Here is a 16,660-nt window from a genome sequence, read left to right as displayed (position 1 = left end):
GTGTGTGTGTGTGTGTGTGTGTGTGTGTGTGTGTAATTACCACATACTACTTAACTGTGAAAATAAGAGTTGAACTACGGTGTTATTTTCCATGAATATTTTGTTTCATAATTGGTGATAATAAGCACTACATGTTGATGCAGTTGACAGACACAAGTTTGTGGTGGTGTTCACTACTCACAGTGAACAATCTACTGAGGAAGAAGATGCGTCATATTGTTGCTCTCTACATCGCTTCTTTTATACGACCTTAGATTCATTTATCTTTTGTATTTAGTTATTGTGCGAGTTGTTGAAACAGCAGCCAGAGCACCAGTCTCACCGTACTAGTACTACAGTACTAATCCCAGGCAAGATTGTATAATCTTGGAACTAATCCCAGGCAAGATTGTATAATCTTGGAACTAATCCCAGGCAAGATTGTATAATCTTGGAACTAATCACAGGCAAGATTGTATAATCTTGGAAACTTCAGATTTGAGATGAGTAGAAGAGTTGCAGGAGCACCAATTGCCGTGGCTACAATTTTGCAGTCTCCCTGGTACAACATAGTCTCCCTGGTACAACATAGTCTCCCTGGTACAACATAGTCTCCCTGGTACAACATAGTCTCCCTGGTACAACATAGTCTCCCTGGTACAACATAGTCTCCCTGGTACAACATAGTCTCCCTGGTACAACATAGTCTCCCTGGTACAACATAGTCTCCCTGGTACAACATAGGAACAGTGTGTGTCCCTGGTACAACATAGTCTCCCTGGTACAACATAGTCTCCCTGGTACAACATAGTGTCCCTGGTACAACATAGTCTCCCTGGTACAACATAGTCTCCCTGGTACAACATAGTCTCCCTGGTACAACATAGTCTCCCTGGTACAACATATGGTACAACATAGTCTCCCTGGTACAACATAGTGTCCCTGGTACAACATAGTCATAGTCTCCCTGGTACAACATAGTCTCCCTGGTACAACATAGTCTCCCTGGTACAACATAGTCTCCCTGGTACAACATAGTCTCCCTGGTACAACATAGTCTCCCTGGTACAACATAGTCTCCCTGGTACAACATAGTCTCCCTGGTACAACATAGGAACAGTGTGTGTCCCTGGTACAACATAGGAACAGTGTGTGTCCCTGGTACAACATAGGAACAGTGTGTGTCCCTGGTACAACATAGGAACAGTGTGTCCCTGGTACAACATAGGAACAGTGTGTGTCCCTGGTACAACATAGGAACAGTGTGTCCCTGGTACAACATAGGAACAGTGTGTCCCTGGTACAACATAGGAACAGTGTGTCCCTGGTACAACATAGGAACAGTGTGTGTCCCTGGTACAACATAGGAACAGTGTGTCCCTGCCGCAACATAGGAACAGCGTGTGTCCCTGGTACAACATAGTCTCCCTGGTACAACATAGGAACAGTGTGTGTCCCTGGTACAACATAGGAACAGTGTGTGTCCCTGGTACAACATAGGAACAGCGTGTGTCCCTGGTACAACATAGTCTCCCTGGTACAACATAGGAACAGTGTGTGTCCCTGGTACAACATAGGAACAGTGTGTCCCTGGTACAACATAGGAACAGTGTGTGTCCCTGGTACAACATAGGAACAGTGTGTCCCTGGTACAACATAGGAACAGTGTGTGTCCCTGGTACAACATAGGAACAGTGTGTCCCTGGTACAACATAGGAACAGTGTGTGTCCCTGGTACAACATAGGAACAGTGTGTCCCTGGTACAACATAGGAACAGTGTGTGTCCCTGGTACAACATAGGAACAGTGTGTGTCCCTGGTACAACATAGGAACAGTGTGTCCCTGGTACAACATAGGAACAGTGTGTCCCTGGTACAACATAGGAACAGTGTGTGTCCCTGGTACAACATAGGAACAGTGTGTCCCTGCCGCAACATAGGAACAGCGTGTGTCCCTGGTACAACATAGGAACAGTGTGTGTCCCTGGTACAACATAGGAACAGTGTGTCCCTGCCGCAACATAGGAACAGCGTGTGTCCCTGGTACAACATAGGAACAGTGTGTGTCCCTGGTACAACATAGGAACAGTGTGTCCCTGCCGCAACATAGGAACAGCGTGTGTCCCTGGTACAACATAGGAACAGTGTGTGTAATTGGTACAACATAGGAACAGTGCGTCCCTGGTACAACATAGGAACAGTGTGTCCCTGGTACAACATAAGAACAGTGTGTGTCCTTGATACAACATAGGAACATTGTCCCTGATACAACATAGTGTCCCTGGTACAACATAGGAACAGTGTGTCTCCCTGGTACGACATGGTGTCCCTGGTACAACATAGGAACAGTGTGTCCCTGGTACAACATAGGAACAGTGTGTGTCCCTGGTACAACATAGGAACAGTGTGTCCCTGGTGCAACATATGAACAGTGTGTGTCCCTGGTACAACATAGGAATAGCGTGTGTCCTTGGTACAACATAGGAACAGTGTGTCCCTGATACAACACGGTGTCCCTGGTACAACATAGGAACAGTGTGTCAATGGTACAACATGGTGTCCCTGGTACAACATAGGAACAGTGTGTCCCTGGTACAACATAGGAACAGTGTGTGTCCCTGGTACAACATAGGAACAGTGTGTCCCTGGTGCAACATATGAACAGTGTGTGTCCCTGGTACAACATAGGAATAGCGTGTGTCCTTGGTACAACATAGGAACAGTGTGTCCCTGATACAACACGGTGTCCCTGGTACAACATAGGAACAGTGTGTGTTCCTGGTAAGACATGGTGTCCCTGGTACAACATAGGAACAGTGTGTGTCCCTGGTACGACACGGTGTCCCTGGTACAACATAGGAACAGTGTGTGTGTCCCTGGTACAACATAGGAACAGTGTGTGTTCCTGGTACAACATAGTAACAGTGTGTGTCCCTGGTACAACAAAGGAACAGTGTGTCCCTGGTACAACATAGGAACAGCGTTTGTCCCTGGTACAACATAGGAACAGTGTGTGTCCCTAGTGCAACAGGAACAGTGTGTGTCCCTGGTACAACATGGTGTTTTTGGTACAACATAGGAACAGTGTGTGTCCCTGGTGCAACATAGGAACAGTGTGTCCCTGGTACAACATAGGAAGTGTTTGTCCCTGGTACAACATGGTGTCTGGTACAGCATAGGAACAGTGTGTCCCTGGTACAACATAGGAACAGTGTGTGTCCCTGGTACAACATGGTGTCTCTGGTACAACATGGGAACAGTGTTTGTCCCTGGTACAACATAGGAACAGTGTGTCCCTGGTACAACATGGTGTCTCTGGTACAACATAGGAACAGCGTGTGTCCCTGGTACAACATAGGAACAGCGTGTGTCCCTGGTACAACATAGGAACAGTATGTGTCCCTGGTACAACATAGAAATAGTCTGTGTCCCTGGTACAACATAGGAACAGTGTATGTCCCTGGTACAACATAGGAAGAGTGTGTGTCCCTAGTACAACATAGGAACTGTGTGTCCCTGGTACAACATAGGAACAGTGTGTCCCTGCTGCAACATTGGAACAGCGTGCGTCCCTGGTACAACATTGGAACAGTGTGTGTAATTGGTACAACATAGAAACAGTGTGTCCCTGGTACAACATAGGAACAGTGTGAGTCTCTGGTACAACATAGGAACAGTGTGTGTCCTTGATACAACATAGGAATAGTGTGTCCCTGATACAACATAGTGTCCCTGGTACAACATAGGAACAGTGTGTCTCCCTGGTACGACATGGTGTCCTGATACAACATAGGAACAGTGTGTCCCTGGTACAACATAGGAACAGTGTGTGTAACTGGTACAACATAAAAACAGTGTGTCCCTGGTACAACATAGGAACAGTGTGTCCCTGGTACAACATAGGAACAGTGTGTGTCCTTGATACAACATAGGAACAGTGTGTCCCTGATACAACATAGTGTCCCTGGTACAACATAGGAACAGTGTGTCTCCTTGGTACAACATGGTGTCCCTGGTACAACATAGGAACAGTGTGTGTCCCTGGTACGACATGGTGTCCCTGGTACAACATAGGAACAGTGTGTGTCCCTGGTACAACATAGGAACAGTGTGTGTCCCTGGAAAACATAGGAACAGTGTGTGCTCCTGGTACAACATAGGAACAGTGTGTGTCCCTGGTACAACATAGAAACAGTGTGTCCCTGGTGCAACATACGAACAGTGTGTGTCCCTGGTACAACATGGTGTCTCTGTTGCAACATAGGAACAGTGTGTGTCCCTGGTACAACATAGGAACAGTGTGTGTCCCTGGTACAACATAGGAAGTGTGTCCCTGGTACAACATAGGAACAGTGTGTGTCCCTGGTACAACATAGGAACTGTGTGTGTCCGTGGTACAACATAGGAACAGTGTGTGTCCCTGGTACAACATGGTGTCTCTGGTACAACATAGGAAGTGTGTGTCCCTGGTACAACATAGGAACAGTGTGTCCCTGGTACAACATGGTGTCTCTGGTACAACATAGGAACAGTGTGTGTCTCTGGTACAACATAGGAACAGTGTGTCCCTGGTACAACATGGTGTCTCTGTTACAACATAGGAACAATGTGTGTCCCTGGTACAACATGGGAACAGTGTGTGTCCCTGGTACAACATGGTGTCTCTGTTACAACATAGGAACAGTGTGTGTTCCTGGTACAACATAGTAACAGTGTGTGTCCCTGGTACAACAAAGGAACAGTGTGTCCCTGGTACAACATAGGAACAGTGTGTGTTCCTGGTACAACATAGTAACAGTGTGTGTCCCTGGTACAACAAAGGAACAGTGTGTCCCTGGTACAACATAGGAACAGTGTTTGTCCTTGGTACAACATAGGAACAGTGTTTCCCTGGTACAACATAGGAACAGTGTGTGTCTCTGGTACAACATGGTGTCTGTTACGCGCCCCTCCTTCACACTCCATTATATACAAAAATAGAAGGCCTGGTTAAAATAAGTTCTGTAGTAATATATCGCGAACCACTTTATTACTAGCTAGATAAAGCAGGTTCGACTATAAATTATTATCGGTTACGGTATAAATCATCAAAGGTACTCTCAAACAAGGTTGTATTCAATAAAATGTTTTTCATTAGGCATTATTATATTATATTATATTGTATTATAGTAGGTTGATTACTGTGTTCTGTTATGCAAGTGGGAAACACTACTTTAGAGTCCGGTTGATGGTTCCAAAATTGGCGCCTGGCGCTACCTCCTGACCGACCTGACGTCACACCACTGAGCATTTGAACCAGCAGTCAGATCACACCACTGACTCTGATCGGGTCTTCAACCCAGAGATCTTAACTTGGTCCATAATTCTAGATCGTGTCTATTGTTTTAACTTTGCTGTTAATTCCAAGAGTCTGATAACCCTTCTCTTTAAGAAAGATAACTGACTGACTTCCTTAAAGTTCCCATAATAGTTCTTATTTGGACTCTTCATTGTAATTATTGTATTATACTTGATTCATGGGTATTTGAACATGGAGTAATTGTTATATTATGCTTCATTCATGAGCATTTGAACATAGAATTGCGTTCTTCATTGTACAGTCTCATTTCATTGATAATAGTGAATTGTCATTTTAATTCACTAACTGGATACCAATAAAGGTTCATAATTGATAGTAAATAAAACTAACCAGAAGCAAAACTAAGTATTTATTCCCCCTACTGTTGAAGTATAGAGCAGGTCGTAACAGTGTCCCTGGTACAACATAGGAACAGTGTGTGTCCCTGGTACAACATAGGAACAGTGTGTGTCCCTGGTACAACATAGGAACAGTGTGTGTCCCTGGTACAACATGGTGTCCCTGGTACAACATAGGAACAGTGTCCCTGATACAACATAGGAACAGTGTGTGTCCTTGGTGCAACATAGGAACAGTGTGTCCCTGGTACAACATAGGAACAGTGTGTGTCCCTGGTACGACATGGTGTCTCTGGTACAACATAGGAGCAGTGTGTATCCCTGGTACATGGTGTCCCTGGTACAACATAGGAACAGTGTGTGTCCCTGGTACAACATAGGAACAGTGTGTGTCCCTTGTACAACATAGGAACAGTGTGTGTCCCTGGTACAACATAGGAACAGTGTGTGTCCCTGGTACAACATAGGAACAGTGTGTGTTCCTGGTACAACATAGGAATATCGTGTGTCCCTGGTACGACATAGGAACAGTGTGTGTCTCTGGTACGACATGGTGTCCCTGGTACAACATAGGAACAGTGTGTGTCCCTGGTACAACATGGTGTCCCTGGTACAACACAGGAACAGTGTGTGTCCCTGGTACAACATAGGAACAGTGTGTGTTCCTGGTACAACATGGTGTCCCTGGTACAACACAGGAACAGTGTGTGTCCCTGGTACAACATAGGAACAGTGTGTGTTCCTGGTACAACATGGTGTCCCTGGTACAACACAGGAACAGTGTGTGTCCCTGGTACAACACGAGGAACAGTGTGTGTCCCTTGTACAACACAGGAACAGTGTGTGTCCCTGGTACAACATAGGAACAGTGTGTGTCCCTGGTACAACATAGGAACAGTGTGTGTTCCTGGTACAACATAGGAATATCGTGTGTCCCTGGTACAACATAGGAACAGTGTGTGTCCCTGGTACAACATGGTGTCCCTGGTACAACACAGGAACAGTGTGTGTCCCTGGTACAACATGGTGTCCCTGGTACGACATGGTGTCCCTGGTACAACATAGGAACAGTTTGTGTCCCTGGTACAACATGGTGTCCCTGGTACAACACAGGAACAGTGTGTGTCCCTGGTACAACATGGTGTCCCTGGTACAACATGGTGTCCCTGGTACAACATAGGAACAGTGTGTGTCCCTGGTACAACATAGGAACATCGTGTGTCCCTGGTACAACATAGGAACAGTGTGTGTCCCTGGTACAACATGGTGTCCCTGGTACAACATAGGAACAGTTTGTGTCCCTGGTACAACATGGTGTCCCTGGTACAACACAGGAACAGTGTGTGTCCCTGGTACAACACGAGGAACAAGTGTTGCTGATACATGAGTAAATGTGTCTCTGGTATACGATGATACATTAAATTTCGTAAAGTTTCAACAGTGTGATGCGCGTTATGAGAGCCGCCACACATTATAGTTTCATAAGAAGACTTAGAGGAACTCGTCACACAAAGTGCCAGTGTAAGAACTATCTATAAACTAAGTAGAGAAACTTAAGAAATATTGGCAAGTGCTAGAGTGAGACGTTCAGAACTGTAATCTGAGATGAATCCTTCATAGTTTGTAGAACTTCCCAGCTTGTACAACTTTCCAGCTTGCAGAACTTCCCAGCTTGTACAACTTTCCAGCTTGCAGAACTTTCCAGCTTGTACAACTTTCCAGCTTGCAGAACTTTCCAGCTTGTACGACTTTCCAGCTTGCAGAACTTCCCAGCTTGTACAACTTTCCAGCTTGCAGAACTTCCCAGCTTGTACAACTTTCCAGCTTGCAGAACTTCCCAGCTTGTACACCTTTCCAGCCTGCAGAACTTTCCAGCTTGTACAACTTTCCAGCTTGCAGAACTTCCCAGCTTGTACAACTTTCCAGCTTGCAGAACTTCCCAGCTTGTACAACCTTCCAGAGCTGTATAGCCCTTGTGGCTTAGCGCTTCTTTTTGATTATAATAATAATAATAACAACCTTCCAGCTTGCAGAACTTCCCAGCTTGTAGAAGTTCCCAGCTTGAAGAACTTCCCAACTTGTAGAACTTCCCAACTTGTAGAACTTCCCAACTTGTAGACCTTCCCAGCTTGTAGACCTTCCCAGCTTGTAGACCTTCCCAGCTTGTAGACCTTCCCAGCCTCTAATACTCGATTAGTGGAACATACTGTCAAATACAATCACTGAAACTAAAACCTTCAGTAGCTTCAAAAATATGTTAGACGAGTTTACGGGAGTGAACACAGTGTCAGTGAACCATGGCTGTCCTCTACAGTTTGGTCATGAGTGCCGTTGGAGGTATCGGTCCTGGCCAAGAGTAATGAAATCTCCATAGTGAACGATTCCTTGTTCAGCTCCCGGGAGACAGTTTTTATATTCGCTAGCTGTGTCATGGACACATGTTGTTCGGTTTATATGCGTCAGTGGAGATAGTGTTTGTGTTGTTTATGCTCTGCTTTTTAACTGTGTCCGATGCCTGGGTGTGTTTCTCTCCTACGTGATGTTTGGTCACAGGTAACTACTCTGTGGTCTCCTACGTGATATTTGGCCACAAGTCACTACTCTCTGGTCTCACACTGGATATTTGTTCATAGGTCACTGTTCTCTGGTCGCCCACTTGATATTTAGTCACAGGTCACTGTTCTCTGGTCTCCCACTTGATATTTGGTAACAGGTCACTGTTCTCTGGTCTCCCACTTGATATTTGGTCACCATACGCCCATTAGCCTTCCTTATATACAGTCTGTGAAGCCAATATGCATCTGAATTTTCATCTCACCTTACCTCCACTGCTTTCTGACCAGCAGGACTACTGCCCATCTCCTGTTTTTATTTTTCTTTCCTCAGTATTTGGCATCCCTCTGGGAATACAGCATCCGTTATTATTACTAAAAGTTTGGTTCCGATAAGTTTCTTCATCAATTGTTCCTTCCGTGAGTTTGGCGACCTTGTCTGTGATCCCACATGCATTCTTCTTAATTATTATTGTACTTTTTCCAGCATGCCTCTTTGCGCTATAAGTCCTCCGTGTTCGCTGTGTTATAGTTGTGTATACCACAGCTGTTACAGTTGTGTATACCACAGCTGTGTTATAGTTGTGTATACCACAGCTGTGTTACAGTTGTGTATACCACAGCTGTGTTATAGTTGTGTATACCACAGCTGTGTTACAGCTGTGTATACCACAGCTGTGTTACAGTTGTGTATACCACAGCTGTGTTATAGTTGTGTATACCACAGCTGTGTTACAGTTGTGTATACCACAGCTGTGTTACAGTTGTGTATACCACAGCTGTGTTACAGTTGTGTATACCACAGCTGTGTTACAGTTGTGTATACCACAGCTGTGTTACAGTTGTGTATACCACAGCTGTGTTACAGTTGTGTATACCACAGCTGTGTTACAGTTGTGTATACCACAGCTGTGTTACAGTTGTGTATACCACAGCTGTGTTACAGTTGTGTATACCACAGCTGTGTTACAGTTGTGTATACCACAGCTGTGTTACAGTTGTGTATACCACAGCTGTGTTACAGTTGTGTATACCACAGCTGTGTTACAGTTGTGTATACCACAGCTGTGTTACAGTTGTGTATACCACAGCTGTGTTATAGTTGTGTATACCACAGCTGTGTTATAGTTGTGTATATCACAGCTGTGTTACAGTTGTGTATACCACAGCTGTGTTACAGTTGTGTATATCACAGCTGTGTTATAGTTGTGTATATCACAGCTGTGTTATAGTTGTGTATAGTACAGCTGTGTTAGAGTAGTGTTACAGTTGTGTATACCACAGTTGTTATAATACACTTCTACATTTTAATACATCATTGTATAAGTTCATACAGTATACACCTTACAACAAAAATCTTAGTTTATTTTAAAGTATTATTAACTAGTGATAATAATTAAATATCTTAAAGCGCTGTTTCTGCCTGTACAGGAGTGAGGGTGGAGCGTGAGGATGAGGTGGGTGTGGGTGTGGTGGTGGGCGTGGTGGTGGGCGTGGTGGTGGGAGTGGCGTGGACCACGCCTGCTTCCCCTGCTCCTGCTGACAGCATTACTGCTGTCCTCCACCACCACCGTCTCAGCAGCCTTGCTACGCCCAGTCCTCGCTCATGGTGAGTCATTAATATTAAGCAACTCAGTATATTTAAGCAGCGTGTCCACATGCCGGACAAGAGCTCTCGATCCAAGGAACCTAGGTTGCCCTCCCCTCCCTCAGATCAAACCTAACCGACTCATTTCCAGGCATTATATAATCCGAATATAATAATAATCTTCCTGATTAGTTGTTTTCCTGTGAATAAGCATAAATACGATTTTTGAAGCTCAGAGAGGCAACACCTGTGTGGCTACTTGCTGACAGACAGTACCTTGGCAACACCTGTGTGGCTACTTGCTGACAGACAGTACCTTGGCAACACCTTTGTGGCTACTTGCTGACAGACAGTACCTTGGCAACACCTTTGTGGCTACTTGCTGACAGACAGTACCTTGGCAACACCTGTGTGGCTACTTGCTGACAGACAGTACCTTGGCAACACCTGTGTGGCTACTTGCTGACAGACAGTACCTTGGCAACACCTTTGTGGCTACTTGCTGACAGACAGTACCTTGGCAACACCTGTGTGGCTACTTGCTGACAGACAGTACCTTGGCAACACCTGTGTGGCTACTTGCTGACAGACAGTACCTTGGCAACACCTTTGTGGCTACTTGCTGACAGACAGTACCTTGGCAACACCTGTGTGGCTACTTGCTGACAGACAGTACCTTGGCAACACCTGTGTGGCTACTTGCTGACAGACAGTACCTTGGCAACACCTTTGTGGCTACTTGCTGACAGACAGTACCTTGGCAACACCTGTGTGGCTACTTGCTGACAGACAGTACCTTGGCAACACCTGTGTGGCTACTTGCTGACAGACAGTACCTTGGCAACACCTTTGTGGCTACTTGCTGACAGACAGTACCTTGGCAACACCTGTGTGGCTACTTGCTGACAGACAGTACCTTGGCAACACCTGTGTGGCTACTTGCTGACAGACAGTACCTTGGCAACACCTTTGTGGCTACTTGCTGACAGACAGTACCTTGGCAACACCTTTGTGGCTACTTGCTGACAGACAGTACCTTGGCAACACCTTTGTGGCTACTTGCTGACAGACAGTACCTTGGCAACACCTTTGTGGCTACTTGCTGACAGACAGTACCTTGGCAACACCTTTGTGGCTACTTGCTGACAGTACCTTGGAAACACCTTTGTAGCTACTTGCTGACAGACAGTACCTTGGCAACACCTTTGTGGCTACTTGCTGACAGACAGTACCTTAGCAACACCTTTGTGGCTACTTGCTGACAGACAGTACCTTGGCAACACCTTTGTGGCTACTTGCTGACAGACAGTACCTTGGCAACACCTTTGTGGCTACTTGCTGACAGACAGTACCTTAGCAACACCTTTGTGGCTACTTGCTGACAGACAGTACCTTGGCAACACCTTTGTGGCTAATTGCTGACAGACAGTACCTTGGCAACACCTTTGTGGCTACTTGCTGACAGACAGTACCTTAGCAACACCTTTGTGGCTACTTGCTGACAGACAGTACCTTGGCAACACCTTCGTGGCTACTTGCTGACAGACAGTACCTTGGCAACACCTTTGTGGCTACTTGCTGACAGACAGTACCTTGGCAACACCTTTGTGGCTACTTGCTGACAGACAGTACCTTGGCAACACCTTTGTGGCTACTTGCTGACAGACAGTACCTTGGCAACACCTTTGTGGCTACTTGCTGACAGACAGTACCTTGGCAACACCTTTGTGGCTACTTGCTGACAGACAGTACCTTAGCAACACCTTTGTGGCTACTTGCTGACAGACAGTACCTTGGTAACACCTTCGTGGCTACTTGCTGACAGACAGTACCTTAGCAACACCTTTGTGGCTACTTGCTGACAGACAGTACCTTGGCAACACCTTCGTGGCTACTTGCTGACAGACAGTACCTTGGCAACACCTTTGTGGCTACTTGCTGACAGACAGTACCTTGGCAACACCTTTGTGGCTACTTGCTGACAGACAGTACCTTAGCAACACCTTTGTGGCTACTTGCTGACAGACAGTACCTTGGCAACACCTTTGTGGCTACTTGCTGACAGACAGTACCTTGGCAACACCTTTGTGGCTACTTGCTGACAGACAGTACCTTAGCAACACCTTTGTGGCTACTTGCTGACAGACAGTACCTTGGCAACACCTTCGTGGCTACTTGCTGACAGACAGTACCTTAGCAACACCTTTGTGGCTACTTGCTGACAGACAGTACCTTGGCAACACCTTCGTGGCTACTTGCTGACAGACAGTACCTTGGCAACACCTTTGTGGCTACTTGCTGACAGACAGTACCTTGGCAACACCTTCGTGGCTACTTGCTGACAGACAGTACCTTGGCAACACCTTTGTGGCTACTTGCTGACAGACAGTACCTTGGCAACACCTCTGTGGCTACTTGCTGACAGACAGTACCTTAGCAACACCTCTGTGGCTACTTGCTGACAGACAGTACCTTGGCAACACCTCTGTGGCTACTTGCTGACAGACAGTACCTTGGCAACTCCTCTGTGGCTACTTGCTGACAGACAGTACCTTGGCAACACCTTTGTGGCTACTTGCTGACAGACAGTACCTTGGCAACACCTCTGTGGCTACTTGCTGACAGACAGTACCTTGGCAACACCTTTGTGGCTACTTGCTGACAGACAGTACCTTGGCAACACCTTTGTGGCTACTTGCTGACAGACAGTACCTTGGCAACAACTTTGTGGCTACTTGCTGACAGACAGTACCTTGGCAACACCTCTGTGGCTACTTGCTGACAGACAGTACCTTGGCAACACCTTTGTGGCTACTTGCTGACAGACAGTACCTTGGCAACACCTGTGTGGCTACTTGCTGACAGACAGTACCTTGGCAACACCTTTGTGGCTACTTGCTGACAGACAGTACCTTGGCAACACCTGTGTGGCTACTTGCTGACAGACAGTACCTTGGCAACACCTGTGTGGCTACTTGCTGACAGACAGTACCTTGGCAACACCTTTGTGGCTACTTGCTGACAGACAGTACCTTGGCAACACCTTTGTGGCTACTTGCTGACAGACAGTACCTTGGCAACACCTTTGTGGCTACTTGCTGACAGACAGTACCTTGGCAACACCTTTGTGGCTACTTGCTGACAGACAGTACCTTGGCAACACCTTTGTGGCTACTTGCTGACAGACAGTACCTTGGCAACACCTTTGTGGCTACTTGCTGACAGTACCTTGGCAACACCTTTGTAGCTACTTGCTGACAGACAGTACCTTGGCAACACCTTTGTGGCTACTTGCTGACAGACAGTACCTTAGCAACACCTTTGTGGCTACTTGCTGACAGACAGTACCTTGGCAACACCTTTGTGGCTACTTGCTGACAGACAGTACCTTGGCAACACCTTTGTGGCTACTTGCTGACAGACAGTACCTTAGCAACACCTTTGTGGCTACTTGCTGACAGACAGTACCTTGGCAACACCTTTGTGGCTACTTGCTGACAGACAGTACCTTGGTAACACCTTCGTGGCTACTTGCTGACAGACAGTACCTTAGCAACACCTTTGTGGCTACTTGCTGACAGACAGTACCTTGGCAACACCTTCGTGGCTACTTGCTGACAGACAGTACCTTGGCAACACCTTTGTGGCTACTTGCTGACAGACAGTACCTTGGCAACACCTTTGTGGCTACTTGCTGACAGACAGTACCTTAGCAACACCTTTGTGGCTACTTGCTGACAGACAGTACCTTGGCAACACCTTTGTGGCTACTTGCTGACAGACAGTACCTTGGCAACACCTTTGTGGCTACTTGCTGACAGACAGTACCTTAGCAACACCTTTGTGGCTACTTGCTGACAGACAGTACCTTGGCAACACCTTCGTGGCTACTTGCTGACAGACAGTACCTTAGCAACACCTTTGTGGCTACTTGCTGACAGACAGTACCTTGGCAACACCTTCGTGGCTACTTGCTGACAGACAGTACCTTGGCAACACCTTTGTGGCTACTTGCTGACAGACAGTACCTTGGCAACACCTTCGTGGCTACTTGCTGACAGACAGTACCTTGGCAACACCTTTGTGGCTACTTGCTGACAGACAGTACCTTGGCAACACCTCTGTGGCTACTTGCTGACAGACAGTACCTTAGCAACACCTCTGTGGCTACTTGCTGACAGACAGTACCTTGGCAACACCTCTGTGGCTACTTGCTGACAGACAGTACCTTGGCAACTCCTCTGTGGCTACTTGCTGACAGACAGTACCTTGGCAACACCTTTGTGGCTACTTGCTGACAGACAGTACCTTGGCAACACCTCTGTGGCTACTTGCTGACAGACAGTACCTTGGCAACACCTTTGTGGCTACTTGCTGACAGACAGTACCTTGGCAACACCTTTGTGGCTACTTGCTGACAGACAGTACCTTGGCAACAACTTTGTGGCTACTTGCTGACAGACAGTACCTTGGCAACACCTCTGTGGCTACTTGCTGACAGACAGTACCTTGGCAACACCTTTGTGGCTACTTGCTGACAGACAGTACCTTGGCAACACCTTTGTGGCTACTTGCTGACAGACAGTACCTTGGCAACACCTTTGTGGCTACTTGCTGACAGACAGTACCTTGGCAACACCTTTGTGGCTACTTGCTGACAGACAGTACCTTGGCAACACCTCTGTGGCTACTTGCTGACAGACAGTACCTTGGCAACACCTCTGTGGCTACTTGCTGACAGACAGTACCTTGGCAACACCTATGTGGCTACTTGCTGATAGACAGTACCTTGGCAACACCTTTGTGGCTACTTGCTGACAGACAGTACCTTGGCAACACATTTGTGGCTACTTGCTGACAGACAGTACCTTGGCAACACCTCTATGGCTACTTGCTGACAGACAGTACCTTGGCAACACCTCTGTGGCTACTTGCTGACAGACAGTACCTTGGCAATACCTCTGTGGCTACTTGCTGACAGACAGTACCTTGGCAACACCTCTGTGGCTACTTGCTGACAGGCAGTACTTTGGCAACACCTCTGTGACTACTTGCTGACAGACAGTTCCTTGGCAAAACTTCTCTGGCTACTTGCTGACAGACAGTACCTTGGCAACACCTCTGTGCCTACTTGCTGACAGACAGTACCTTGGCAACACCTTTGTGGCTACTTGCTGACAGACAGTACCTTGGCAACACCTTTGTGGCTACTTGCTGACAGACAGTACCTTGGCAACACCTTTGTGGCTACTTGCTGATAGACAGTACCTTGGCAACACCTCTGTGGCTACTTGCTGACAGACAGTACCTTGGCAACACCTCTGTGGTTACTTGCTGACAGACAGTACCTTGGCAACACCTCTGTGGCTACTTGCTGACAGACAATGCCTTGGCAACACCTCTGTGGCTACCTGCTGATAGACAGTACCTTGGCAACATCTCTGTATCTACTTGCTGACAGACAGTACCTTGGCAACACCTCTGTGACTACTTGCTGACAGACAGTTCCTTGGCAACACTTCTGTGGCTACTTGCTGACAGACAGTACCTTGGCAACACCTCTGTGTCTACTTGCTGACAGACAGTACCTTGGCAACACTTCTTTGGTTACATGCTGAAGACAGTACCTTGGCAACACTTCTGTAGCTATTTGCTGACAGACAGTATCTTGGCAACACCTCTGTGGCTACTTGCTGACAGACAGTACATTAGCAACACCTCTGTGGCTACTTTCTGAAAGACAGTACCTTGGCAACTCTTCTGTGGCTACTTGCTGACAGACAGTACCTTGGCAACACCTTTGTGGCTACTTGCTGACAGACAGTACCTTGGCAACACCTCTGTAGTAATTGTAAACACTGTACACTTGTGGTAAATGGTTTGGCGACCATAACAAGTGTTAAGTGAACCACTGACTGATGAGGTCTTTCTCCTTCTCTCTCTCTCTCTCTCTCTCTCTCCTTATCTCTCTCTCTCTCTCTCTCTCTCTCTCTCTCTCTCTCTCTCTCTCTCTCTCTCTCTCTTTGGGAGGGTTATCCTCAGTAAGTAAAAAAAATAAATGCTACTCCACAGGTCACTGCTACTGTGACCACACTACATGCTACACCCACACAGGTCACTGCTACTGTGACCACACTACATGCTACACCCACACAGGTCACTGCTACTGTGACCACACTACATGCTACACCCACACAGGTCACTGCTACTGTTATCACACATGCTACACCTACACAGGTCACTGCTACTGTGACCACACTACATGCTACACCCACACAAGTCACTGCTACTGTGACCACACTACATGCTACACCCACACAGGTCACTGCTACTGTTATCACACATCCTACACCTGCACAGGTCACTGCTACTGTGACCACACTACATGCTACACCCACACAGGTCACTGCTACTGTGACCACACTACATGCTACACCCACACAGGTCACTGCTACTGTTATCACACATGCTACACCCACACAGGTCACTTCTACTGTGACCATACTACATGCTACACCCACAGAGGTCACTGCTACTGTTATCACACATGCTACACCTACACAGGTCACTGCTACTGTGACCACACTACATGCTACACCCACACAGGTCACTGCTACTGTTATCACACACGCTACACCTACACAGGTCACTGCTACTGTGACCATACTACATGCTACAACCACGCAGGTCACTGCTACTGTGACCACACATGCTACGCCCACACAGGTCACTGCTACTATGACCACACATGCTACACCCACACAGGTCACTGCTACTGTGACCACACTACATGCTACACCTACACAGGTCACTGCTACTGTTATCACACATGCTACACCTACAC

At 46.9% G+C, this 16,660-nt stretch overlaps 1 protein-coding gene across 2 annotated transcripts in view; it reads left to right on the top strand.

Moving 5' to 3' along the window:
• LOC138853557 (relaxin receptor 2-like) overlaps positions 1-16,660 on the top strand; it is a 260,550-nt gene that overhangs the window by 82,073 nt on the left and 161,817 nt on the right. For both annotated transcript variants that reach the window (XM_070090958.1, XM_070090957.1), the window contains exon 2: positions 9,660-9,837. In XM_070090958.1, the coding sequence (XP_069947059.1) occupies positions 9,681-9,837 (157 nt within the window). In that variant the 5' untranslated portion in view covers positions 9,660-9,680. The remainder of the gene's footprint in view (positions 1-9,659; positions 9,838-16,660) is intronic.

Source organism: Cherax quadricarinatus, chromosome 33, assembly GCF_038502225.1.
Source record: "Cherax quadricarinatus isolate ZL_2023a chromosome 33, ASM3850222v1, whole genome shotgun sequence".
Classification (NCBI taxonomy): Eukaryota; Metazoa; Arthropoda; class Malacostraca; order Decapoda; family Parastacidae; genus Cherax; species Cherax quadricarinatus.
This window is presented reverse-complemented; position numbering and strand designations above follow the sequence as displayed.